The sequence below is a fragment of the Micromesistius poutassou genome (genome assembly GCF_964030765.1).
Source record: "Micromesistius poutassou genome assembly, chromosome: 8".
Classification (NCBI taxonomy): Eukaryota; Metazoa; Chordata; class Actinopteri; order Gadiformes; family Gadidae; genus Micromesistius; species Micromesistius poutassou.
In genome coordinates, this window is record NC_140278.1 from 18,099,624 (window position 1) to 18,127,411 (window position 27,788).

The 27,788-nt window shown below is 45.4% G+C and overlaps 4 protein-coding genes across 4 annotated transcripts; 1 reads left to right on the forward strand and 3 right to left on the reverse strand.

Annotated features, from left to right (window-relative positions):
• Positions 1 to 1,270: 1,270 nt before the first annotated feature.
• On the forward strand, positions 1,271 to 4,737 carry LOC311350968 (neuronal pentraxin-2; the record flags this gene model as incomplete). The annotated part of the gene is made up of 5 exons (XM_084471059.1): positions 1,271 to 1,957; positions 2,872 to 3,358; positions 3,479 to 3,732; positions 4,251 to 4,430; positions 4,528 to 4,737. The coding sequence occupies 5 exons, from the start codon at positions 1,271 to 1,273 to the stop codon at positions 4,735 to 4,737; spliced, it is 1,818 nt and encodes a 605-aa protein (XP_084327185.1).
• Positions 4,738 to 5,896: 1,159 nt separating this feature from the next.
• Positions 5,897 to 13,951, reverse strand: cyth2 (cytohesin 2). Its single transcript, XM_084471386.1, has 12 exons — positions 13,806 to 13,951; positions 12,269 to 12,419; positions 11,733 to 11,799; positions 11,527 to 11,645; positions 11,322 to 11,402; positions 11,106 to 11,218; positions 10,847 to 10,995; positions 10,604 to 10,715; positions 9,748 to 9,824; positions 9,548 to 9,619; positions 9,260 to 9,414; positions 5,897 to 8,414 (listed from the first exon to the last, which is right to left on the reverse strand). The coding sequence occupies exons 1-12, from the start codon at positions 13,870 to 13,872 to the stop codon at positions 8,327 to 8,329; spliced, it is 1,251 nt and encodes a 416-aa protein (XP_084327512.1). The 5' UTR covers positions 13,873 to 13,951; the 3' UTR covers positions 5,897 to 8,326.
• A 412-nt stretch (positions 13,952 to 14,363) lies between these two features.
• sphk2 (sphingosine kinase 2) lies at positions 14,364 to 24,528 on the reverse strand. Its single transcript, XM_084471754.1, has 8 exons — positions 24,452 to 24,528; positions 22,016 to 23,304; positions 20,230 to 20,379; positions 20,017 to 20,111; positions 19,792 to 19,907; positions 18,833 to 19,036; positions 17,163 to 18,696; positions 14,364 to 16,636 (listed from the first exon to the last, which is right to left on the reverse strand). Exons 2-8 carry the CDS (start codon positions 22,476 to 22,478, stop codon positions 16,574 to 16,576), a joined length of 2,625 nt encoding a protein of 874 aa, XP_084327880.1. The 5' UTR covers positions 22,479 to 23,304; positions 24,452 to 24,528; the 3' UTR covers positions 14,364 to 16,573.
• A 288-nt stretch (positions 24,529 to 24,816) lies between these two features.
• rpl18 (ribosomal protein L18) lies at positions 24,817 to 27,727 on the reverse strand. Its single transcript, XM_084471230.1, has 7 exons — positions 27,680 to 27,727; positions 27,032 to 27,118; positions 26,812 to 26,919; positions 26,362 to 26,460; positions 26,074 to 26,197; positions 25,168 to 25,237; positions 24,817 to 24,950 (listed from the first exon to the last, which is right to left on the reverse strand). The coding sequence occupies exons 1-7, from the start codon at positions 27,680 to 27,682 to the stop codon at positions 24,887 to 24,889; spliced, it is 555 nt and encodes a 184-aa protein (XP_084327356.1). The 5' UTR covers positions 27,683 to 27,727; the 3' UTR covers positions 24,817 to 24,886.
• Positions 27,728 to 27,788: the final 61 nt, after the last annotated feature.

Sequence of the window (27,788 nt, forward strand, 5' to 3'; positions counted from 1 at the left end):
TCAGGAGTGAATATCCTGGTGTATAGATGTGACCTTATTTTGGCAAACTTCAAAAATCAATTGTTCTCTCTAACTAAAGACATGGGGTCACTCAGGAATAAATAACTCAAATAAACAAATACACTATCATTATAAATAATACAACTTATAATAATTGTATTATTGAATTGCATTCAAATGTATTTACATTTGCACATATTGCGATCACGTACCAGTGCCATCATATAGGCCGTCTTGCTGCATGCGACTTGACTTACTTGATGCACATAAAAGTGCACGCGCCCACACACACGCACGCGCGCGCGCGCGCACGCACGCACGCACGCACGCACGCACGCACGCACGCACGCACGCACGCACGCACGCATGCACACACGCACACACACACACACACACACACACACACACACACACACACACACACACACACACACACACAGCAACAGGTGGTGATTGGGATTTAGCTGTCACCTCACGTTCTCAGTATTTAATTACAGCTAACTACTCTTTAATGCACAGAAGCTAGTATTTAAAAATACACTCAACTACTAAAACGGGAAGGTAGACAGTTAGGCAGAATAAACTATATCAACTAATACTAATAGAGAATACAGCAAATTATATATAATAGACCCAGGACAAGATCTATAAACTGCATATATGTAATACTAAAATAGTAATCATATACATGAAATGCATTGTACTGAAACCAATGATAAGCTTAAGCATGCTTATTTGAGAGTCCTGCTTTAGCCAGAAGTCCAGCCCTCATGGCCTCGGGCCCTGTCTTGTCAGTGATCAGACAAGCAGCAACGAGCTGGGGCTGGAGAGCAGTCACGCCAAGGGAGGGTTAATCCATCCATCCTGCTTAGAACCCTTATGTTTGTGCCTCCGCCTGTCTGCTGTCCTATTTGACTGATCGGCTATTTGTGGAGATGTCAGCGAAAATAGTGCCTAAATCCTAGTTAATGTAAATGCAACTTCAATACCCATATATCACACCTCTCATGTCTTGTTCATAGGGAGTCTTCCAGCCTTGAGTATGACAAAGAAGAAACAATGCCATCAGGAATAAGTTGGATTAAAGAGAACTTCATATGGACTTCATTTGGACCCCTTGAACAAGCGTTTGGAAACCTCTTGAATACTCCTTCTCTGTAATGGCGGGCTGTCCAATGCCTTTCCCCGCATCAACAATCAAAAACCCAACGTAACTTTTCCTTCCGCTCGGAGTCGTTGCTGTAAACGTGAAGCCCGGAGAACAGGAACCATGAGTCTCCCTGAATCTCTCTCCCCGTCCACCCTGCGTCTCCCCGCCCTCCTCTCCTCTGTGCTCCTGCTGCTGCTCCGCCCGGCGCCCGCCCTGGGGGGCTCCGACTACGACTACGGAGCCCACCCCCGCTTCATGTGCATGCCTGTGCCTGTGGACCTGGACCCTTCCTGCTTCCCCATGGGGGGGCCAAGCATGGGGGGGCCCAGCATGGGGGGGTCAGGGCCCAGTGGGTCGGCGCACCACGGCAGCGCCACAGGGCCGCCTCCCCCCAGTGGGTGGGGGATGACGGACGAGGCCAAGACCACCATACTCCACCTGCGGGAGAGCCTGGTCCAGCAGAAGGAGACCATCTTGGACCAGAGGGAGACCATCCGGGAGCTCACCGCTAAGCTGGCCCTGTGCGAGGGCTTCGGTCACCATGCCGACGAACATCACGGCACCCCCGCGGGCGCGCACTCCCGCCACGGAGGAGGTCGCCCCACCCATGCTGACCACGGCCCCCGGCAGGGTCACCATGGTAACCTCGCACCGGAGGCGCCGCACCACCCGTCGGTCGGGGGTCACGGCACAAACAACAACAACCAGGGGAAGGATAAACACGCGACGGCGGGGGAGGTGAGCTCGTCGCCAGAGCAGATGGAGAGGATGCTGCACTCGCTGAAGGACCGGCTGGAGAACCTGCAGGTGAGAGGACGAGCTAAAGGTTGAAGCCATTAAGGAAAAGGGTAGGGAAAGTGATTAAAAATGAATGAGTCAGGGCGATTAACAATGTATAGGGGGAAATAACTAGAGGTTAAGTTTGAGGGAAGGTGGAGCTCTGCAGGATGCCCAGAAAATGGCTTTCCTGAATCGGGTGCTGCTTGGACGGTACACTATGCATTCTTGATAAAAGCATAAGGAAATCCTATCCTGCTACTTCTAGTAGCAACCAGCGGCAGCAAATGCCAGAACACCTGAGTGGATCTTCTGTCTCTGATGGATACATGAGGTGGGCAGCGTGCCAGATCAGAGAGCGTGTCTCTGATCGGGGTAGGGCTGAGGACCGGGCTCAGGGTGACTGGGGCTGGAGGTGGGGTTGACTTGGGTTAATGGGATTTGGCTCATTGTCCCTGTTTCTTATTCCCTGGATCTACTCCTCTCTCTACCAGTCAGCTGGGATATTTGTGTTGTCTTGACACTGTGACCAGTTAATTTGACCAAAGATGCCAGAGACCGGGGTCAGTGTGTGGGGGGTTTGGGGGGGGCGCAGTTCGAAGATCAGAATCAATTATGTGATCTCCCTTGAGTGGGCGGTAATCAGGACATACATGCAGACAACAAAGCCTGGATTAGCTGAGAGGGCAATGAGTGGCAGAGAAGGACAGGAGAATAAACAAGGAATGTCAAATAAACTGTTGATCTTGTAGCGACTCATGTAAGTAAGTGAGTGTATTTTGATGAACGTGTATGGTGTGCCATCTCATCAGTCTCGCGTTGCTCTGTATCACAGTGAGGAAATAGTGATAGAGTAATTGTGGAACGTGTGATATGTAATCCTGTCCTATGATCAATATGAATGGTGGTCTCATTCATCTGCTCTATCTGCTCTCCCTGAACAGAAGAGGAACACGTCCAACACCTACTCCAACTCCCTGAAGGACCTGCTGCAGAGGAAGATCGCCACCCTGGAGCAGCAGCTGCAGCGGCACACCGCCGCCCTCAGCGGCCCGGATCACCACGATGACCACGGCCACGACGACAGTCATCCCGATGACGGCGACCACGGCGACGACACGCACCCCAAAGACCACCACGAGGACGAAGAGGGAGGCCACGAAGACGGGAGCCACGAAGACGGAGTCCACAGGGAGGAGCACGGCGACGGCCACGCAGGCGCGGGTGCGGGTGGCGACGACGATGATGACCATCACCATGACGAGGAGGAGGATGATGGTGGTGACCATGATGATCACGACGGGAGCCAAAGCAGCAATGAGGCGGAGAGTCACGGCCTCGTTCCCCGCACGGGGTACCGGACATCAGTGCCCCGCTCGCACTTCCACCACAACAAACTGGAGGACATGCTGAGCCAGCTGCACCTATCAGGTGTGCTGTCCATTCCGTCCACAACCATCACCTTGTGTCACCATAACCTGCAGCCCATGAAAACTACACAAGGCAAGACAAAGTTGTAACGGGACTAATGCTATTCCTCTCTGTTCACAGGGCCTAGCAGGAAGAACATCAAGAGTTCAAACGCCTTCCAGATCGGCTTCCCCATAAGAACAAACTACATGTACGGGCGACTGAAGAAGAGCCTCCTCCACGAGATCTTCGCCCTGACCCTGTGTCTGTGGATCAAGGCGGGTGTGGGCCTGGGCCTGGGGACCCCCTTCTCCTACTCTGTGCCCGGGCAGGCCAATGAGCTGGTGCTCATCGAGTGGGGGAGCAACCCCATGGAGCTGTTGATCGATGATAAGGTGGGAAGAACTAGAGCATGCACACCTGTGGAGAGCTGGATTAAGCCGTAGCTGGCTTTGGGTGTTGTGACCATGCGTCGTGTCAACACCTTGTCAATCAGCTTAGCGCTAAGACTCCCTCCACCTGATCTATAAGATGGTGTCAATCTGCTAGGGACTCACATTAGAAAGTGGCAGACTTTATTCAATAATATTGGTCCTCATTGTTCAATGGCACAACATTATTTTTCCCCCAACACCATCTGGAAGTCTACACCCATTATGGTCATTTAGAACCCCACCCTCCCCCCCATCGGAATACGATGATTGGAAAAGGTATGGAAGAATATTGTCACGGCAAGAGGTGTAGCACTTGCAGCCAGATCACTGTTGAGACACTGCACCAGAGTAGAGTGGAACCAGTAGAATACTGGTAAACAACCACCAGATTAGGCCTACAACTGTTCAGTACATCTATGTCTACTACATAAAATGGAACCTGACGTTTCTCTTCTTAATCTCCACCGTTCCTCCCTCAGGCGGTGTCGCTGCCGCTGTCTCTGGGCGATGGGAAGTGGCACCATGTGTGTGTGACGTGGTCGACACGAGATGGGCAGTGGGAGGTGTTCCAGGACGGGGTGCAGAGGGGATCCGGGGCCAACCTCTCTGCTTGGCACCCTATCAAGCCTGGGGGCATCTTCATCCTGGGACAGGAGCAGGTAAAACCTCCTCCTTGATGACCTCTTTCAATGATAAGGTAATGTGTTGAACTGAACGATTAACATCTCGCCTGCATGTCTTTTCTCGTCTGGTCAGGATACTCTGGGCGGTCGTTTTGATGCGACCCAGTCGTTTGTCGGGGAGATCTCAGACCTGCAGATGTGGTCCCACGTCCTGACTCCCGGGGACATCTACAGCCTAGCGTCCTGTGGCAGCCATCTCAGTGGGGATGTCATAGCCTGGTCTGAAACCGAAGTGGAACTTCACGGAGGGGCTACCAAATACCCCTTTGACCCCTGTCACTGAGGGCCGGCCGGGCCTGGGAACCTTTGAGGAGCCGTGGACGTTAAGGTTGGAACCTTGAAGGTCAATGGTCAAAGAAACGACCACAAGAACTGAACATAGCACATCTGTTCTTCAGTCACATCGACCTGCGTTCTGCTTCTTGATGGATCACTCTGTAGCATCTAGCTTCTTTCCCGCTTTTTAAAAACAATGCCTTCTTATGTTTCAACCTTTTTCAAAAAAGTGTTTGTACGTCACAAATGACAATGTATTTCTATAATGCATTACCATGTACATACCTAATGTGAAAAGAGAATTGAGTTTTACTTACATCACACATACAATGTGACATATTGTCATGTTCTTAATTCTGTCAGGTATTTTTCTAGAGGGCTCATATACATTTAGATCATTTCAATGTGCTGGTAGATAACTATGTTGTGTAATCTGAATGATGAGAACTGTGTTGATTGAAAGTGTTTTGGGAATGAACGTTCTATAAGAAAACTATTTCTATAGAAGATACAGCTAATTTACCAAAGAAACCAAAGAAGTTCCCCATGTAGTCTTATTTTACATCATAAATATGTTGACCCTTTTTTTGTATTTGAATTTTTTTGTGATTCATTTTTTGAACTGTGATTTGAACTATGACGAACTATGGTTTGATGGCTCAGTTAGGTTCCGTTATTTGACAGATTATGATGGATTTAGCATTACAATTCTTTTGAAATGTACATACAATGCATAGCTTAAACATTAAGCTAATAATAAGCAGCATAATAACAAAATGATATAGTAAGCTTACCACAGCAATCATTTTGGTAACTATAGCTATTGTTTTATATAATTAAAGGAATAAGGTAGAATATAGAATATTTTTCACACAATATTAGTAATTAGTTTATATTGTGTTTTCACAATGGAGATTGTTCAACAGCTTTGGCCTTGACTGTATATTTACTCTTGTATATCAAAACGTCATTACATTGCATTGAAGTAGAACTAAATTTATTTGCAATTATTTGGTACAAAGTAATAATTTATTCTGTAGTGACCTTTTTAAAATGGGTCCCCAATCAATTAAACAGACACATACATACATAACTGTCTTAACTTGTCCTAAGTTAGTATTTTTAATCATTGTTTCAATAAAAACACCAAACTGCTTAAGTTAATTTCAGTTCACCTTTTATTGTTACACAGTAGTTTCCTGACACAACGTACCTCGGTTTTTGTTTTGCTACATTTACAGATGATCTACCCATCCTGCAATAAACAAAAATAAATAAATACAAAATAAACTACATTTCTGGAAGAGAGGTGGTTGAGGAATCAGGTACCATCAGCCCAGTTTCAGTCATGTGTCTGATCATTTAGATCCATCCGTCAGTGTTGAGATAACTTATTGTAAATGTCCCAACAGCTTTTGGCAACTTTGCACATCAAGATTCCCCGGTAGATCAAGGCCCTGTCGTATGACAAGTTCAAACCTTCATTCAGTAGGAGCGCAGGGGCGGGGAGGCGGGGCTTGTTAGTTTAGTGTATTTTGGTAAAACCCAGGTGAACAAAAGGCATTCCTTAATCTTTCCCACAAGGACCACGCTTCAGTTATTTCCTAGAAGCAACATCAGGTCAGATAAAAGGCTTGCCTCTACATTTAGCCGATGCACCAGAGGGCAAGAGCAGTGGTGCACCACAAGCAGATCTATTGCAATATATTGATCAAGTATGTCTTTGCTGCTTCCTGTAGTGGGGACGGACCTGGCGATGGGGTTAGTGTTCACATTTACATGTATTCCCACAAGTCACAGCAAAACCTTCAAGGACTTTGCAGGCATGTCAAATCACTGATAGAGGGCGGTAAAGAGTATTAGTATCAACAGTCAAATATGAGCATTTGAAAAAGCTTCAAATAGCAAAAAAAATAATAACCAAATGATAAAGTGCGGGACAATTATCCTACAGAGCTGCAGTATTTCAAACCTAAATCTTCAATTCCAAGCCACTGGCAAACTAATGCATATAATTTAATAACTATGGAGCAGCCAAGAAACAAATTTCCACTTGGTACATCAGTAATAAGCGTTGTTGAGGTTTGATTTCTTCAGAGTAAAGACCGTGTTTAACATCCGGACAGTGAGGAGGAAGCTATCCGCCTATGGTACAGCTCACTGCTTGTGCTTGGTTCGATCTACTCAGTCACCCAACAGCTCACTTCTAATGTCACATCTCGATTAGCATGTCTTGACAAATGACAAAATGATCATAATCACGTTGATCATGATTCTCCATAATAATAACAAAAACATGATTCACAGATGAGCGACTTCAATCTCAAATCCTACATGTATATCCAATAGTACGTCTTCTCGCGTCTCCATAAATGTACAAAATATTCGCATGGCCCAACTCGCCCTATAATGCCTCCATTGATCAACATGCAGTCCTACAGTAGCTTGTAAAAAATGTGATTCTTCTAACAAAGACACAATAAATTAAATCATTTCTATGTGTATTGTAAACAAATATGCTAACAACTATTTACACAAAAAAAGGTGACCGTATAACAAAGCTGCCATTCAACATCTCCCTAAAACCCAGCACAACGCAAAGACCTGGAAGTGTCCAAACCACCTATATTAAAACGTTGATATTAAACGTAAAAAGTGAGAAAGATGTGTAAAGTGAGAGAGATGCAAGCAGTTATCTAGCAGCAATAACCTGGGGGGGAGAATGTGGTATGCCAATATATCAAGTCATAAACATGAGCCTAACTCGTAAGTCTATATTGTGTTAGAAAGGCATTCATCAAGCCATCAAGAACAGCACCATGCTACTCTACTCGAGAATGACTATTGCTCATGAATACCGAGAAACATACAAGCGTCTCAGCCCAGTAAGCCGGCTTAAGATATCCGCAAAGAACAAAACAGCTCAGCTAAATAGAAGTTGGCAACCGAAAATGACTCATTATCGGCCAAATAGTTAGATAACGTAGAGAGTAGAGACCCAACTAGGCCGTACAAATGTATCTCTGTGAATGTTAATATGAACTGCAATGAACAACAATACTTTGGTGTGGTTTTTTTACAATGCTACAAGAGCAATAACCTGTAGCTAAGCGATCAATACCTACTTGGTAAATGTTGAACAAAAATAATTAAAAGTTGTGACTTGAGAGTACTAGAATTGCTTGCTACCCTGAATAAGACAAATTTCACAGTTCACCTTGACGTCAAACGAGTGAGGGACGTAGTTAGAAAGGGGAAGTAGTAGTAGTAGTAGTAGTACGGTGTGCTCTTAATGTGGCGTTATGGTCGCAGCAGTAGTCGTCCTAGCATCACTTAGGAAGTAAAGGCAACCACAGTGAAGGAGCTCTTTACTCCCGAGTATAGCTTCTGAAAAGTCTTACAAACCAGATGGCAAGGAGTCCTCACGTCGGGACACGAGATGAGTTTGAAAGAGACAAACGTGTTGGCTAACCGACCAAACCAACAGTCCAGAATGATGGAGACAAAAATGCTGGGAGGACTCATAAGATGAGGGGGGAGGGTGGGGGGGGGGGAAAGACAGGAATTGGAAGCAAACCCCAGCTGGGCGGAAGTATCTACGGCTGTTCTTCCTTCTTCTTCAGTGATATACGCTTCTTCCTGGCCGCCAGCATCTCATAGAAGGGATCCACACTGACCGCAGAGCTGCAGAGAGACAGGAGGGGAGCGAAGGGAAGAGGAACAGAATCAAGGTCAGATGTGACCATGTGTGCCTCAGTGTCTTCCTTTTCCCTCCCAACACGTCTCTCATATAGCCGGGCTGTGGGCATGAAGAGGGGGGTCTGGGTGAAGCACCGTGGGCATGGTTAACTGTGGACGTTGGGGGTCGACCGCATACGGATTGAACACAATCAATGCAACACTAGACTACCTTGGCCTACAGTGTGGTTGGTCCCCCAATTAACAGTCTACATTTCCACTATGCACTTTTCCCCATCCAATTCATTATTATGTCTGTTCTAGCGCGTCGCGGTGACTGCGATTGGATGCCTGGACTCTCCTTAAGGTTAACTGGCCAGCACCCAATTATCAATTTAATATTTTTTCCCTGTATGTATGCATGTCAATTATGGCACACACTGCACTCCTGACCCTTCCTGGAAGGAGGGAACGCCCACTCTGCATTCCTCCTCAAGATCTCTTCTTTGCGGATTGAGGGAGTTTTTTCTTGCCCTTTTGGGGGCTGGGGTCAGGGGGGTGTCATAAATATTTGGCCGGTTAAGCCCTTTGGGACTGTAATGGTGATTAAGGGCTATACAAAAAAAATTGAATCTAATTGAATTAACAGACCAAGCACTACATCAAGATTTAATGGGTCAACCTTCTCAACAAGACGCTGGGGTAGCAATCACCAGGACTCTCCCCATCGTATGGATGCTCCCACCAAGAGCTCCATCAATACAGAAAGAGAATACTCGAGTATATTGTGGATCCATAATAGCAATACTATTACAATAACCCCACGGTTCCCTCAGTCTCCCTCTACGTACGTGATGCTGTGGATCCACTCGTCCTTCTCATCGGGGGTGGGGGCTGAGATGCGGTACACCATGTGGTTCCCCTCCACCACGCGGCCGTCAGCCTCCGTCTTGCAGGCCTTGATCAGCTGACCGCGGTTGTTGGGGAGGTAGAGCTCAAAGCAGTTCTGAGAGGGGGGACGGACAGACGGATGGACGGACAGAGTTGTCGATACTTCAGTGCCTGAAGCTTCTCAAAGTCTTAGCTTTTCAAAATCAGCTCCAGCATCCATTCAAAACAACAAACAGGGGAAAACGTACCGGTTTCCTTGGGTCTTCGACCTCCCGGATGCTGAGGTTCTCCAGAGGAATGATACCCCGAGGCTCCTTATCCTACAGGACAGAGACCGGTCGGTTAAGCTTCACGATATTCAAGCGTTCAGGTCAACTGTTCAGTTGTATGTATACCACAGTGGTCAGCCGCTCGGTGAACGCACTGCTTCCTCCACCCCGAGACTCACTGTGGTGTACTCAAAGTAGTAGAGGCAGTTGTCCGTGAGGATGAACCATCTCCGCTTCCAGGTCTTCACCCGCCCCCCTGAAACACAAGAGCCCGGTAAACACCAGCGCACTGGACCGAGCCACGCGGCCGCAGCGTGGTACAAAATGAATGGACAGTGTGGGTGTGTCCTCCAAGCAGCCTAGCCAGGTGACTGCGCTCCCCACAGTGAACAATGGTCAACTGCTGGCGTGAGGGGTACGTACCTCCTGAGAAACAAGCAGCAACGGCAGCAGCAGCCGAGTGTGGAAATCACAGCAGGAGGAGGAGGGGAAGCAGAGACAACAGGGACCAGAGGATTGAGAGGACCGAATGGACAGAGGAGGGAAGTAGTGGTGGGGGGGTGGGGAAAGAAGAGGAAGGGAAGGAAGGAAGGAGATAGTATTAGTCACACACCAATTACAGGCCCCCGCCATGCAAGGAAGAACAATCAGTTACATTCGACTGCTGTGACATGAGAGTGTCATTTTTTCCCCTCAGCTCATCTTGGCTTCATGCCACAGCAGCTTGTTCATGTATTTGCCGGCAATCTATTGACAGTGGCGACATCTTCAGAACCAAAACCCGACCAAATCCCATGTGTTGTTGACATTTTCCAGACTAAAAGAGACACAGAGATAGGCACGTCCCAGCCCAAAGGCATAGAAAAGAAAAGAGCACACTGGATGTTATGGATCATTCACCCTAAACAAATTTAAATGTTAAAACGTGTGCAAGTAGAGCAGCGTGGACAGCGTGGGGTTAATTCACAACTGAATATAGGGCTCTCTACAGAGAGTAGCAGCACTCCCCTGCAGTCCCCGTCAATGATATCTCACCCAGTTTGAGCAGCCAGCCTTCTCGGTCGGGGTTGAAGAAGGTGTGCGTCAGGTCATTGCCGTCGTCTTCTGGGATTTTAAAGGGCTCGTTTTTAATGCTGTCATACAGATTCTAGAGGAGAAAGGACAACCCGGATGAGCACAATAGATATCCCATGATGGTGTATCATTCACCACGTGTCCCAATGTGACAGGTGGAATAGGATGGCTGATGGATGGAAAACAAAATGTCGGGCCACATACTCTGAGCAGATCCTCTGGCAAGTCTCCTCCTTCATTGATGCCCCGGTTCATGGAGATGAAGCGGTCCACCCCCGGCTTGTCCCTCACGTTTGGGTTGTGAAGGCTGGTGTTCAACATGATGATAGCGAAAGACAGCACGTAGCATGTGTCTGGGAGGAGGGCAAAGCGAGGAGACACAAGTTAATACAGCCATACGTGGCCAGGGCAGAGGAGATCCAACAGCTTGCAAATGTGTGGATGCGTGTGTCTATATGTATACCGGTGCTTTGGAAGACCCCGGGGTTGCAGTGGCAGTATCTCTGAGCAAAGGCCTCCATCATGCGGTCTATCTTCTGGGCCTCCCCAGGCAGACGGAAGCTCCACAGGAACTGTCTGCAAGGAGACACAGGGAGTGGATGGGAGTGGACTAGATGTACAGCACAAACAGGCACAGTGAGTCCTGAGACTGAACCCGCAGAAAGAGGTGAGGGCCCACCTGAGGGCCTGGACAAGGTTGAGGTCGGTGAACTCGTGGAGGTCAACAAAGGCTTGCAGTACTTTGAGGTTGAAGTCGTCCCTGCAGGAGTAATATCACATACCAGGGTAAGTACGCCTACAAGCTAAAGAGTATCAGGAGAGTGTGTGCGTGACAGGGTGAGCGTGAGGGTGTGATGGGGAAAGAGAAGCAAGACAAATCTCACCTCTCGCCAAGGTAGTCCCCGATAGCAGTTTTGTTGAGGCCTTCTCCTTTATAAAGGAACTGAGCGACGTCCTCTGCAGTGTGTCGTAGCAAGTCGTTCTCCACTAGAAATACTATTCCCTACAGAGTGGATTTAAAACATGTTACCTTAACCAAGTCATGCATGACCAAATAAGAGCCAAGGGAATTACTGTCAAAGCGCTCTACCTTTTTGGGGTCCATGTTGAATTTCTTCCTCCCCATTGCGACATGCCTATTTTTTTGAAGGGTTTTGCTGTGTGGAATAAAGAAAAACACAACTAAAATATCACACCATTCATGACGGGGTTTGAGTGGTGCTTACACACAAAAGATAGCCTGGAAATCCAGACCCACATCTAGGAAGCTGTAGGGTCTGGCGACGAGTAATGAAAATGGCCCAACTCAATATTTTAAAATATCACTGCACGCAATTGGATAACACTACGACCAATCAGAATAATACAAGGGGTGATGTATCCAGACCAGCGGAGCTAACCAATAGATAAGACTCTTGCCGTATCCGGTTGGTAAAACAGCAACTCTTTTGGCCCGCCTACATCAGTTACACCAATGTGATTGGTTAATGTTCGGATCCAGAGGAATCGGGGAGTGAGTATATTGCTTGTTCCCAGAGTGACTCGCTGAGCCAATTTAAATTGTGCTCTCACGAGAACTCTGGATTTCCAGGGTACACCAAAAGCGCAGCATATTGTTCTTCTCACCTGCCCTCTGTGCTGCTCTCCAGCCCCTCCACCTCCAAGATGGCCTCCCTCAGTTCCTCACGGAGCCTCTGGATCTCCTGCAGCAGGGCGCCCTTCCTCCTGCGGATGTCCTCCAGCTCGGAGCGCTCCTCTGGGCTCAGGTCTACTGGGACTGGGACAGGAGGAGTTAAAGTATATATCATCGTTACTGCTGCTGCCTCAGATGCACCAAATCAGAGATATGACCGAGGCGAGGCATTAACAATGTGGCTATTCCCCAGGCACGTGTTGGCTGGTGGCCATTATATCCTCTGCCAGTGTTGTTTAAAGACAAGTCATAATGCAGTGGAAAGAAAACGTGTGGTCACAATAGCACTGCAATGAGCACATTACATTAACATCTCAATGGGGTATCCATCAGGGATGTAGTACCATTCATCACCACAAATGTACTTCATTTGTGTTATTATCTATCGTTTGCTTCTTCCCTCGGATGTTTGACCACACCCAGAGTTTGTTCACAGCCGCTATGTGGCAACTTACTGGGTGCAGCGGTTTGTTGTCAGATCAATAGGAGAAGTTAAAAGGCCCAGTTGAAAGAATTCCCATGACTAGAGCTGTGTGGTTGTGACTTTTGATTGCTTTGGGAGGACTGCATGTGAGCACACTCAAATGGTTACTCTTTTATCAGACTTAATATCTAACCTACATTCACACAGGCAAGACTATTTACTTTTGACTACGGTTCGGATTCATGTACTGTCTGGATACAACATGTCCAATGCATTTTATTTTTTCCTATTGTATTTCATGCTTAACTATTTAAGAACCATTGTAATTCAAACTGGTCCCCACACATTGTCCAGCAATTGTATGGCGTGTATGTAGAACAGGCCTATAGAAACTAGAGATCCCATAGATGGAATTGTAATCCAACCAAAAGGGTCGCATATTTCATCGATTAGTCATACAATTCATACGAGTCAAACTGCATCATCCTATTGTCGGACAATGGTGTGGGACACGCATCACCACACATCTCACACACATGCTGTAGATGGAGCGACGCTAGGACTGCTTTGTATTCCAGATCCAGACATGACTGCACAATGACAGCTGCACTTCAATAACAACCACGCCCACAGCCCATGATGAATTACATGACAACCAGTGGCTTTAAATGGCAGATTGTTTGGGATTAATATAAGGCTGACTATTATGAATATAGCGGTTCGTTAGACGCCCTTGCTGTAGAGTAAACATAGTCGGCTGATGGTGCCCTATTTATATTGCATTTAGAGTAGTCCCTTTAACACTTAACAATAGTAGTCCCTTCAACGCAATTAACGAGTATCACACGAGGCTATTGTGGAATAAAACTACACAAACTAACATTGAAATCGTGACACGAGAGGTGTTTTCGGCTAAGCTGAAAACTTGAGAACTATATACAATTCTTTCATGCCATGTTAAAGCAAATAAACATCTGAGTAGCGACAGCGCTAGCGTTAGCTCCCGTAGCGATAGCGAGCTGAAACAGCGGAATTTAAATGCTTACTGTAGTCCAGGTCATCCATTTTTGGCGCTTTGCTTTTAGGCATATATATTTCAGAGTCGACTGTCATTCAACAGCAGAAAATTATGGATATATATGTGAATATATCCTCAAGATTATAGGGAAATTGATAAGATAACAGTCCTGCGCAATCGCAGCCAGGGCCAGAGACAAAGAAGGTGGCGACAGCGGAAGTGACGTAGGGCGGTTGGGCCATCTGCACAACACAGCTTCCCAGCTTTCATTTGTCATTTTGTGTTTCAATACATTTCTCACTATTCTGGATAAATACTTTGCAATGGCATAGAGTTTCGACAGCTTGAACGTTTATTTTTGGCTGTTTATGTTTCAATTTGATTGTATGCGTTTTCTGACTGGTTAATGATGTGCCTATGGAAAGCCTACGATTATAAAGCTAATGCAAACTTACTTGAGTATTAAGCAACCTGTCACGTTAGGCTTCACAAAATTGAGCGTTGCGTTTGCTAATGCATTAAGTGTATGCCAACAGTCATATCTGAAAGGCTGCATACATTTGTCAAATGGGCTTTATTAAAAACATTTCAAGGGGTCCATTGCAGGACACAAAATGTAAAAACAAAAGTTAATCAGAATTATTATGGGTTGATGAATTGGATCCTTAAAAGTGTCAACTAAAGATATGTTCGTTTGTAATAATATTGCCTGTGACATGATTTATTTAATCTATGCCGTCCTTGAATTTTGCTAAAATAATTTAAACAAAAAGTTATTAAAAAAAAACCATTTCAAATGACAATGAGAGAAACCTTCCAGTTCAATTTATTTTTAACCAAATATAAACTATTAATTGTACATTATATATGGATATATAATCATTTTAGTAATAAGCACAATTGCATTACAAGCAGTCGATTATAGACGAGACATCTTACTGTCATTTTGATCAGTCAACCCCCAGACATTGTCATAACAAATTGGTCTAACCTGAAAAAACGTTCAGTAGATTTGTCAAAATCAATTCCTTGATGTGAGAATAAACAGTCCGACAATAATTTAATCGATTTCACCTTACCTTCTTGTTTCACAATTCTCAGTTAACTTCATTTATTTACTTGAAAAATAAAAGTATATCTAGGTGGCTACCTAATAACCACAGCAAGCCCAGGAACGACAGACAATTCAAGGGCTGAGAAACAACAGTTTAGAGCCAAAATATACAGTCAGAGTACCAAGGCATTCTTTTGTTCAGGCATGACCATACAGTGGGTTGGTGCTGGCCTGGCTGTCTGCCCAGTCACCCTTAATGTACGTAGTTAACTAATTATGTTTTTACGTTTCAAATGCTTTTTGCTTCCCATCCTACTGATCTCTTCATACAAACTCTAAACACCGCTAATTGATCACAAGCTTTTATAAGCCTGTTGGGTCTGTAGACAGTGCAGCATAATAAATCAGCAGTATTGAATGAATCATCTTTAAAGCACATCCATAAGTAATTGCTACCATCTGTACACAAGATAGTAGGGCCTTTCAAATCAATCAAATCAAGAGTTAAATATGTCTGATTGTTTGTATTGTCGTCTACAGCAAGAATTGAGTTGAACAGCAGCCATGTTAGTGTTGAGCTTTGTGTCTTGCCTTAAATCAAAACAGTTGCTGCAATTGGCTTATTTTACAAGACAGGTTCGGGAGGATAAATTCTTCAGATTTCTCCAAAGTACAAAACAGGTCAGGGGAGCTTGAGGTGAGATGTTGTGCGTGATTACATAGGATTTGCTAAAATGTTAAAATCAAAAAAAAGGAGTGAGAGTAAACCATCATTGTTATGTTCATTATGAGGGGAAAAGTGTAGGCTCCGATCTGATTAAGATCTGATCCCAGTTTCATTGTGCATCCATTTCCAAAAAAACAACAAATAAATAAATAAAGGCAAACAGATGATGCCCATTAAGTAATGGCCACCATTTGACAAACGTGTTCTTGTGAGTGTGATGTAATGAACCCTCTACGGTTCTTGTATGGGTTGACAGTCCCTCCAGGACGTACCCTTCAGGGCACGCGTGTTCCTGCCTCCTCTTCCTGGGATGGATGTGGGTGAACGAAACAATAGAACCAGGGTTCAACACGTGCACACACACACTTGGTTGTTCAGCAATGGACGGAAAACAATATGCTAATTCTATCTCTTGATTTCTTCTAATTGAGATGAAGATCAATATGTAGAGTGCAGTAGTGGACAGGGGACGGATGGTTCCTGATGAGAGGATTAAGAGCGGAGGGGGCGGGGTAACATTTGTTACGGGCTCGTGGCTCTATTAATCTGGACTTTCCATTAGTGTTCAGCGTTGATTCCCATTATCTTTATCGTAAGGCAAGAATCAGGTAGTGCTTCTCTGCATGCATGCATACGAGAATGTATACATCAAACACATGCACTGGCTTCAAGTCTAGCACAAGTCCACGACAGGTCCAGAAACATTCACTTTTTTCCCCTCATTGTATTATCTAAAGGCTGTGCCATTTCTCCCACTTTGTGTGGTAATCTGACCCCAATCTGTGCAATGACGCATTCTTTTCATCCAATTTTCGAATGTCCTATTAATCCCTCTGCAGTCATATTCCACGTAGGAACGATCCCTTGTACTAAAGCCCTGACATGCGGCAGCCGCCATCCAGGGCTTATATATTTTATTTTTATGTTGTCCAGAAGGCTTTCTCTTGCGGACGGCAACAGCGATTACATAATGCGGGAGAGTGCCATGTCGGGTCGGGTCGATGAGCTCGACCAATCAGAATCTGGTTATCTTTTCTCCAGAGTTACCCACGATCAGACGGGCCATGGACGGGTGAACCTTTCGGAAGACAAAGAGAAATGTGCATTTTAACCACTGGCAGGCCAAACAGCAGGTGATTAACACAACACACGAGAAACACTGTTGCTGCTGCTGCAAAGTCAGATATATTTGTATAGAGATCTGAAGGGAAAAGCTTTGTTTGAGTTTTCTAATAAGGTGAAATTATCAATGTTTGTGGCTTTCCTCATTGCCATCTTTCCTCAGCCGATTTCAGAGACTTTATGTATTTCCATCAGCATCTTAGCTCCGGACATCATCTCTGTCAATAATTGTATTATATTAATTAAATGGCAAAAACTATAAGTAGCCCTCAAACAAGCCATAGTAAATAGCAAAATCAGCTACAAAATTTACACAATGTAGTTTCATTGTGTGAAGTAAACAAGACAAAGCACCATGGGTTTGAAAACAAGGCCTATAATTAAGGAGGTAGCAACAAGCTTATAAAGTTTTATTTTACTGAACATGACCCAGCTCTGAACTACAACCGTTTGGCTCAAAAGCGTTACGTCTGGACACTGACCTGTGCTTGGAGGGGCCCATAGGGCACCAGTTCCCCATCCACCGTCAGAGTTCCCCGCGTGGACAGAGGCTGCAGTCTGAAGGCCCTGCAGGACACATGGCTCACATATGGAGAGCTCAGGGAGTGGTGGGTTCCTCTTTCCATGGCGAAGAACAGCCTGAGCAACGTGGCTCTGGAGATCCCCGCCCGCACAAACGTCAGGTGGATCAGCCCGTCGTCAAACCTGGCCTGCGGGGCGGCGTGAAGGTCCGCCCCCAGGTGCGTCTGGTAGAGGGCCAGAACCAGGACATAGTCTCCCTCGATGGTGACCCAGTCCCTGGTGGGGAGCGGCTGGTCTAGAGGGGGCAGCAGGTCGTCCCTCGGGGGGTTGAAAGGCAAGGCGAATGGACGGTTCTTTAAGGAGCCGGTCGGATCGGCTAGGTCAAAGTTGAAGGACGAGGACGGCAGGCGGAAGGAGGGCGAGGGGGAGGTGGAGCCCGGGGTGTTCGGACGAGGGACCAGGTAGGACGAGGCGTGGGGGGAGGCGCAGGAGGGAGAGGAAGGCGGTGTCGGGGAGAGAGAAAGAGACAGGGAGGGGAGTTTGGGAGGCAGAGAGTTTGAGTGGGAGTGCTGGAGGAGGGACAGGGGTCTGGGCCGGGTGACATTTTGATTCTGGTCCAGGGGCTTGGGCTTGCGGGAGAAAGGAGAGTGGCGAAAGGGAGAGGAAATAGTCAGAGATCGTTCACGGGTGTCCGGCGGGTAAGGGTCTCTTTGGAAGTAAGTGCCATTCAGATCCATCTCTTCTACCCCGTACGACGTGCTGGACTCTGGGTCAGCCTGCTGACACAGAGGCTGGTTGAAGAGGGTGTTTGCTATCTGGCTGGAAGGCGCAGAGTTCTTCCTTAGCGCCTGTCTGGCCTCCTGGAGGCTCAAACAAGCCTCCACCTCCTCGTCTGCTTCTCTACCCACGTCTAGCTCATGGTTCTCCCCCAGTTCTCTTTCCCCTCCTGCAGATCTGACTCCACACTCTCTGTCCTTTCCCCTCTCATCCTCCTCCATCTCGCTGGAGTCCTGCTCTACGCCTTCTTCGTCTTCCCTTTCATCCTCGTTCCCTGCTCCCCTTTCCATGACGCATTGGTCCTCAGACAAACAGCGAGTGGCAGAAGCCCTTTCCTCTGCCTCCATCTCCCTCTCTCTATCCTCTGCCAGGCTGCTTGCCCTCACTACTCCCGTCCCTCCACCCCTGGCCCTCTCCCGTCTCCTCTCCCTCTCCCTCTGCCTCTCCATCTCCCGCTCGCCGTCGCCCCGGCGTAGGCTCCTCTGCTCGCTGATGCCCATGTCGGAGGAGGTGCGGTGGATGGGGGTTTTGCAGAAGCCGTCCAGGCCCTCCGTGATGCTCCGGGAGAGGGGTCTTCTGGGAGGCGGTGGGGTGCCGTCCGGAGAGTGGGTGACCACAGATGGCGGGAGGTAGGAGAGTCTGCCTTTGTAGGATCGCAGGGACGCTATGCGCACAAGGGTGCCCAGGGTGAAGCGTGCCGAGCCCAGACCACGGTACCTGACGCAGGGTAGAGGAGAGGTACGGTGGCTTTAAACGGTCGGTTAGGGTAGAGTCACAAATGGTGTAACATATGAAGGCATGTGGTACTTTCACTTTAAAAATAGAGAGGAAAAACACACACACACACACACACCTCTCACTCTCGATGTCCACATCGGACACAAAGCCCCATGCAACGGACAGGAAGGAGAACAGTCTTCTGGGACTGGCAGTGCGGCCATTGTGAGCGGGTCCGGGGCTGGTTGTCACGGATACCAAGTCCATTGGTCGCACCCCACCCCGACAGAGCAGAAAGCAGCAGTTGAGTAGGAGGGGCTCCCTAAGGCACATGTCATACCTGTGGGAGGGACGACAAACAACAATGCTATGTAAGGGCACTTCCTGTCAGATAAAGAGAGACAATCGTTCGGTGCACAATCCTTAATAATATTGGTCTAGATAAACAGGGCATGACTAACTCAAGGTTATTCCAAGAGCTGGTAGTTCAAGCCTTCTATTGTTAAACAGAGACAACAACAATATTAATCTTTTCCCTGTGACATTGAATAATCTTAAACAATGAAAGGTCTTAAATAGATTGTAACTCCACTGCTCCACGGAGATACGATACAGATAGGTCTCATCATGTCTTATCAGCTCTTATCATATCAGAGTGTCTGAAGTCCTAAGGTTCATCTCGATGGCCACCGATGTGATAACCACACGCAGGGTTCTCTCTCTTTTTGGCTTATCTATTCCAGAAATTTTCCATAACATTTCTGTCCATCTTTCTCTGTATCAACTGTCAACAGTAGATACAGGGAGAGATGGACATCCGTGAGCACAGAAATGTTATGAAACATTTCTATGCTCACGGATGTCCATCTTTCCCTGTCAACAGTAGGCACCCTCATCTCTTTTGAAGGACTGTCATCGATTCAAAAGTATTTTCGTCTATCAAGTTAACTGTGAAGCGACTTCAGTGAGGCTTAGGATAACCCTTGACGTACAAGCAGTCAACATCCAGCATATCCCTGAATACACAGCGTTGCCATCAAAACGCCTATTCAACCCAAATAAAACTTGATTGCCAACAAAGGGACCCACACATACCCTGCATTGTGGTTGATGGAGCCAGCCAGTGCATTTCCAGAGCCACAGGGCAAAATGCCCACAGGTATCTTTATTGCTTGTTCCCAGTCGGGGCGCTCCATCAGGCCATTAATCACCTACAGCAAGCAAAGCACAAACAAAAAAAGGGAGACCATTTAAAAACACTAACAACATAGCAGCAGCCTCTTCCCAGATGAATAGAAATGCAAAAATGACAATGCAAACCTCATGCAGCAGGCCGTCTCCAGAGATAATAATGATGCCATCCCATTCAGGGAGGGATATCTCTCTGATGAGCTCCCTTGCATGGTTCTGACGCTCTGTAGGGAACACATTCGAAAGAGTCAGTTGGTATCTAAGGAACTAGGGTTAGGGTAAGTCATCCATTGTGTTCATCTCAGCGAGCTTGAATCTTTGCTTTGAGTGTATACATCTTACCTGTTTGAATTAGGTTGTAGCTGATGTTAGCTTCTCTGACCATTGGTAGAATGTGGGTCTGGCACCACTGCATTGCCTGACCCCTCCCACTGAAGGGGTTGACCAATAGCATTAGCCGTCGTGGACGAGGTAGGAGACTTCTTGAAAACTCTAGAAAAAGGGGCACGCAAGAATGAAATCATGCAAAAATTCAATGATTGTTCAGTGGCTTGGAAAAACAATCAAACACATGGCATTGGCAAGCTATCAGACATTGTTTCAGGGCCAAAACATGAGCACACCAAACCTTTAGCCATATTTAATCATCATAATAACGTCAACTTTACGTTGTATAATTCCACTTTACCTTCATCAAGCATGACTTGCATAATTTTGCAGTGGAAAAAAAAAACTCTAAATACAGAAGGGGAAATCAAAGGGAACTACTGCAGCTAACAGAATATACTAATAAAGATTCACCACACTAAATAGCTTTAAAAGGCTAAAACAATACATTGAAATACAATGGTATTAAGCTACTGCATTAAATCAAGGGTTGTTGTTTTCCATATGCAAGGGTAAGCCTTAACCACTATCAAGAAAGCAAGATAACATAGCAACTGACATGTCACTCAGCACTCAGCCAGTGACTGTATACATCTATCATAAATCCTATAAAAAATAGACCTATTGTGAAGTTACTAATAAAGCCAATGCGTTTAATAAGATTACATAAGTGCGGGGTGGCAGATTAGATACAAGGAAGGCTGAGGCAGACACTAAAAGGAAGGAGATAACGGAGGAATTTGCAACAGTACAAACAACAAAGACAGGCTATAGGCACAAAGCGGTCATTACTGCTGTCTCTCCCTGTGTTTCCACCCTAACATGGCAGCTGTGGGTGTGTTATTGTGGCTTAAAGTGCTCTGTGATAGACACAGATGGACTGATTTAGTTTTAGTTTGTTCCCGGGAAGGAGAACAAACGTTATGGAATTTGCATCAAGGGGTTAATGATTATCAATCTCACATATTTACATCACATGGTCAGCCAGTTCCTGCTGAGGTCACATCAGGGCTTGTGTGTGTGTGTGTGTGTGTGTCCACATTGAGGAAAACACACGGATGATTGGTTGAGGGAGGGTGCGAATTGAGAAACAAGGGTCAACACTACGATGAGAATGCTGAAATAAGAAGATGGTACAGATAGCACCAAGCTGGCCTAAATAAAGAGGTGCACATTAGGCAGGGCTTTGAGATCTACTTGGGTGGGGTTGTCTTGGGGGCATATAGTGATGGGAGTGGGAGGGACGTCTGGACTAGCTGTCATGGGCGACCCCGCTCTGTCTCTACATTTACCACTGTGCGATACAGACCGTGTGTGCGCGGGAGAGATAAGACCGCAGGACAGAAAGACACAAACAATTAGGAAGCTTTCACAAAAACAAAAGAAAAACACACTAGATGCTAACACAAATGATGCAATCACAGCCTTCTGTTAGTAGTAGTTATATGCATTTTATTACTTGAAATTCTAATGTGTGAAAGAAATGAAAAAATAGCAATCAACCCATCAATAATATTCTGCATGTGCAATATTCTACACATGCAGAATATTATGTGTACGTGTACACATATATAGTGTACACGCATGGCAATCTTTCACACTTGACTTTTGTTAAGTTATTTGGAAATGAAATAATTCTTCAGTGAACATTCCAACAAGCTAGCAGCCCGCATGCCTCCACACAACACCATCAATCCCACACGTTTGACCAACATGCCACTTACAACACACACTGACTCACCTGTGTCTGCAGTTACAATCACCCCTCTGAGCAGACACTGCACCGCTGCCGACCACCGCTCTGCTTCGGCTCTGCTCTCAGCCAGGTAGGCCCTTAGTTGTCTGCGCCGGGAAACCCCTTTCCGCCGCTTGCCTGGGGGGTACCAGTAGAGCACGAGGAGGGCCGGGGCCGGTGCCCGAGGGCAGCTGCACCCCACCAGCTCCGACAGCGGCAGCAGGAGACGGGCTTCCTTACCAGTCCGCGGCGACAGGCGCTGGACGTGGATGTGGGTGTGCGTCAGGGTCAGGGCATAGTTAGACGCCGTAGACAGGGTGGGCGAGGCGGCCGGGGAGAGCCCCCCAGGACCGCCGGGGCTGTTGGGACAGCTGTTATTGTTGCTGTTAGTGCCTGATCCCCAGCTCGCAAACTGTCCATGGAGGAGGGCTTCGGCGGGGGGAGGGGCATGAGGCTCAGGAGACCGCATCCTTGCGGATTTGATTCAGAAGGTTCAGCAGGCAATTTGGAAAAAAACAAGTCTCTGTATTTACAAAGGACGGACTACTTGTATTTCAAACGATTTGAGGATGGAATTGAGCAACACTCTGCTCAGAGTTTGACTTTTATCCATTTATCAGGTAAAAAAACAAAGAATTATCTTGACAAGCCAAAAGGTCACTTCAAAATATATTCTTCCAGTTCGAGGAAGTTGCTGGGCGGAGTATCAAGCAAGTGAAAATGAAACTTCTCAAAAGGTCAGAAAAAGCGCTCACTGATTTAGTGTGATCTAAAAGTGCTACTCAGTTTTGACGGTTTGTAACTGTTAAATTAAATGTAAAAAATAACAAATAGCAGTCCAAAAACTTTTCTTGAGATATAGAGCAGTGTAGGAACCCTTACTTAAATTATTAATAATTTAAATTACATAAGTGACTCATGTGAAACAATTAGCATTAAAATGAAGACTAACAAAGACAAAAATGTGTGCTGTTGTGTAAAATTCCCAGTTTAAGGAGGACGTATATTACCATCATTTAATTTCATGAGGAGTGAAGGGATGAGGTTTGTGTGGTTAACAGTAGTGTGACATGTCATCCCCAAACACACACACATGCATCATATTCTAAATGTGGCTTTTCCCTCTGAAGCCAGATAGACGCAATGAAAAAGAAATGACAAACAATATAAAGAACGACAACAATTAAAACAAAAAACAAACAAAACAGAAACAGCTCCAGTGGGGTCCTGGCGTTATGTCATATTGAAGTCTTCCTAACGCCAAGCGTCATGTCCCCTCCCATAGACGCGTATGCCTGAACAATGGAGGGGAACAAAATCATCAGCAGACAATTACCCAACTGTTGCAAACACTTCTGATCAAAAGTGGAAGTTGGACAATGACGTTGAACAGGAGAGCAAGACCTCAGAAATGCAGCTTCATTGGAATACAACATGACGCACAGGTCCTCAATCGCCCTTACTTGGCAGTGGATGTTGCACAATAAATTAAACTTGTTACAGGGATATGGACTACATTATGAGAATGAGAATTATGTCAATGTATTACTTCCATATCCTCAATCAACTAGTAGACATACGAGTCAATATTTTTGGAGCAGAACCTCAGCTATGCACAATACCGCAATTCAACTAGTTTAGACATTGCAACGACTTGTAATTATATATCACGTTGAATGTTATATAAAGAGCAGCCAGACACAATCGATACTGGAACGATGTCCAAGACTGATAGACTGAGGATCTTGACAAGCTGGGCGTAGAACAAATATTAGTAGGCTCACTTTGGCTGGTACACAATGGCATCGCTTGTTTATGAAGGTTTCCGAAGCATTTTAATAGACCATTCAGTAAAACCAGAAGGTTAGTTACACACACCTTCTGTGTGTGACAACAATGTTGTTTCAACTTCAGACCTGCCACCCATCACAGGTTAGCTTACTGATGGACAGCTAACCCAGCTCTACTGGCCAAAGACCCCAACCCACACCTAAACTGTTTTATTTTACACATTTATTCAAGCCAGTGGACATTGTGTCACCGAAACTGGAACAAATGTTGACCTTTTTGATGAAGTAGAAACTAAACGTTGATCTGGGAGTTGGGGTTAGCTTCACCGACTAGCGAGTCAGACGTCAGTGTTAGCCGGGATAGCCGGACATTTGCTAGATAATAAAAACACTAACCCCATGTCAATTTTACACCATTTACAAAGTAGACCCATCATATAATATCACATAGGTCTATAATAGTTACGGCACGACTTGGTTTACCAAGTCAATCGAATACGCAACAATGCAACGTTAGCGATCTGCAATAACGAGCAAAATGAAACATTTTGAAAAACCGGTAGGATTAGTTTTAAAGCCAAGAGAAGTGCTACTGCAGTGAAGAAATCGCAAAACCCAGGGAAAATTTGTATCAATTTCTATTTGAAATTACCTCATTGCGGCTCGACCGGGACGAAAAGGGGTCGCTGGACTCCTGTGTTGTACTGAGGTTCAGGAAGTATGGAGGCGCAGCTCAAGAGCCAAGGAGGAAGTCCAGTAGTGATAAGGAAACATTGCAACACCCACCCACATTCTCCAATCATTAACCATCATTTCCCCACCAAGTTACCATGCAAGATTTATTCTTTACATGACGATTTTTTTAATACAGCTCAATATTGAAAATTACATTAATGTAACTTGTATGTTTGGATCAAACCAGGTGAATCAGAAACTTACTCCAGTAGTTTATGCTATTTACAAATATTGAAATAGGGTAGGCTGCTAAAAAGAAAAGACTTCGGACAACAAATTCCATTCTTTTATATATATACAATCTTTATTTGAATTAGATTGCATGGAAAAGAAAATGGACTGGTTAGTTCTTTTATTTGCTTCCTCCACGGCCACGTGCCCTTTCGAACTTCCTGCCCTTGGATCGGATGTAAGGCCTGAAAGAAGAGGATAAAAGGTTAGCTTTGATTTCACAATGTTAATTACATCTGAAGAATGTAGGGTCTAGGGTCAACTAAACAACTCTGACCACTGTAGATGATAAACATGTCAGGGATACAACTTCTGATACATGCAGCCTAAAATAGAAACTAAGACCCTTTGTAGAACCATGTTTGCGTGTCTAAATGATATAAAAACAGGAATGATACGTACTTGCTGTGGCTGTGAGGAGTTCCAGGGGCTTTTCCAAAGTGCCTGTACACCTCCCTGGCCTTGCGGCGTCCTGTAGAATAGATTATTTATTAATCCTGCACAACTTTTTGGAAAATGTTTCAAGTGGTACACCTCCAGAGCATGTTAGTGCATCACTTGGCAAATGCACTCGTTTCACAACAAAACGCTTCACGAGTTTCCAGCAATCTATACAAAACAAATCAACATAGTAACCTTTAGAGAATGTATTTAAAATCCCTGTATTTGAAGGAGCTGTCTTTAAAGCTGATGAGCCGTGTAGCAGTTGACAAATGTAATAATGACGCTTCATATAATCCAATTAACTAAATTATGGATGATCATTCACTTCCAATTCCCAATACATATTGTATGAAAGCTTGCATGAGTATGACATGACAGCACATTAATTGAATCAGAATTCCACTAGAAGAAAAATAATCACATCTTACATCTTCCCAAAGTCTCTTTAGTAGTTACAATTTCAGCACATTGTCCAAGATTGAAAATAGCTGTATAAGTTTCAACACTCCATAGGAAAAACAATCCCTAATCTCAGTAAGAGGTTATGGTAGCCTCCTGTAAGAAAAACATGCCAATTTAGTCCCTGTAAAAGTACATACGCATAAGAATATTCTACCAAATATTCAGTAGCTGAAGGCATGTTTACTGCACAATCATGTCCTGTACCGCCAAAGGCAGGAAGTGAATGTGTACAGGTAGTGATGTCATTAGGAGCACATCAGGAATGCATTACACAAAAGCTATTTTCTGACTTCATCAAGAACACCAGTGACTCAATAGATTTGACGCAAAAAACTCAAAAACAAAATACCACACCACAAAACATGACATTCCTGTGATACAGAGGACAGAGCGGGTAATCACCTGACAGCAGCACGGTTCCCTGTCCTTTGGGGGCAGCGAGAGCCAGCTGGTCAAAGGTCATGATCTCACCACCGGCCTTCAGGATACGGCGGCGGGCGCCATCAGTAACCCTCAGTGCACAGACCTGGGGAGAGGGGTAAACACGCCACATTGTTATGAAGACTGCTGCACGGTTAAGATTATCCGGTTAAAACACCATGATATTGTTATCAGTTTAGCTGATGATTTTCTGGTTATCGAAGTCCAATTTATATTACAACGAAATACATATTTGCTGTGGCACTATACCTTGAGCTTGGGGATGTCCTGAATCCTCACATCATCGGTAATTGTTCCCACAACAACCGCGGTTCTGTTCTCGCGTCCAGCCAGCCTCATTTTGCGAATCTACAAATGTAACAAAATAAACAAATCGATTTGAACTACTGAGGCCTTGATGAACTGCCATGCCAATAACGTGATTGCAGGATAGGTAAATAAACGGTTCTCTCAAGATTTAAAAAGTAGGGGGGCATGCTTATTACAGCAGCCAACACCTACACCAGACTCAAGTCACAACTGAACATGGATCAAAACAGGCATCTTAATTTTTAGCTCAGGCAACTGGTTAACAGTTCATATACATACTACAGGTTAATTACTGTATATGTTAAAAACCTTTAACAAATTACAGTCAAAAAATATTTTCTCATATTCAAAGATGTAGGTCAAGACACTAGACAGGATGGGAACAATTACCAGGCTGGAGACAGAGAGGGGTGGCCTGTTGGTCTTGCTCATGAAAAGCCTCCTGAGGACCACCTTGTTGAAGGGAGCATTTGAACGACGGGCCAGAAACCTGTACAACTAGGGACACAACAATACAGATGTTTAGTTATAGTTCCAGTGTATAACGTAATGTCGAGGTTGAGTAACCAGTACGTCAAGTTATAAACACTATATACAACTGAGGACTCACCTTGACCAGGAGCCTCAGGTAGATGTCCTGACTTCTTGGCTCCTTTCTGTGCACCTTACGGTCCTTGTTGTGTCTGATGTCGACTCCCTTCACATGGAAAAGAGGGGGGGAGACGTTATTACGAGTGCGATGCTAGGATCTGGTCACTTAAGCCGCCGATAAATCAAAAGCCACTAAACTCCGCGTGAATTGAAAACACGTGTATTATTACACCAAGGATTATTGTTACAATGACCATTAGTTAGCCGAATGGCTGATGGGTGGAACACGTTGGCACTGCGGTAGCATACATCTTGTATTAGTTCCTGTTCAGTATGAAATACTAAAGCCGCAAATATATCCCTTGTTGGAAATATAGTCAAACGAACGCAATGAGCTGAACAATGTGCATGATATGTATTAATACGTGGAGTTACAGGTAGCATTACGCCATGAATCGGACTAAGACTGGGAACACCGATGCCTACGCTAACAGAGAAAGATAACATGCATGTATATGTAGTACAATCAAAATATAACATTGGTTTGTATAGTTAATGTTTTAGGGCGAGGACTCATTTGTTTTGAGGAGAACAGGGAAGTATAACAAGGCGGATGATCATGGATAGTTTTTGTAGTTGCTTCTAAAAATGCCGTAGCTTCACCTACCATCTTGGACTCGGAGCGAAAAGGGAGAAGGAAGAGCGGAGGTCTCGCGATACACAATTCTCCGTAATCACGGGCTCCTCATTGGCTATTTGGCTTCTGCTTCCGGCAC

Excerpts from the sequence above, each read along its gene's own strand:
- cyth2 (XM_084471386.1), bottom strand. The coding sequence starts at position 13,872 with ATGACAGTCGACTCTGAAATATATATGCCTAAAAGCAAAGCGCCAAAA. Across the intron at positions 12,420-13,805 it reads AATGGATGACCTGGACTACA|TCCCAGTAGACCTGAGCCCA; the intron begins GTAAGCATTTAA and ends CTCCTGTCCCAG. Across the intron at positions 11,403-11,526 it reads GGGGACTACCTTGGCGAGAG|GGACGACTTCAACCTCAAAG; the intron begins GTGAGATTTGTC and ends TTACTCCTGCAG.
- sphk2 (XM_084471754.1), bottom strand. The coding sequence starts at position 22,478 with ATGCGGTCTCCTGAGCCTCATGCCCCTCCCCCCGCCGAAGCCCTCCTC. Across the intron at positions 20,380-22,015 it reads GATTGTAACTGCAGACACAG|AGTTTTCAAGAAGTCTCCTA; the intron begins GTGAGTCAGTGT and ends CCCTTTTTCTAG. Across the intron at positions 19,908-20,016 it reads GAGACGGCCTGCTGCATGAG|GTGATTAATGGCCTGATGGA; the intron begins GTTTGCATTGTC and ends TGCTTGCTGTAG.
- rpl18 (XM_084471230.1), bottom strand. Across the intron at positions 26,920-27,031 it reads ACCTGAGGCTCCTGGTCAAG|TTGTACAGGTTTCTGGCCCG; the intron begins GTGAGTCCTCAG and ends TTGTGTCCCTAG. Across the intron at positions 26,198-26,361 it reads AGGACATCCCCAAGCTCAAG|GTCTGTGCACTGAGGGTTAC; the intron begins GTATAGTGCCAC and ends CCCTCTCCCCAG.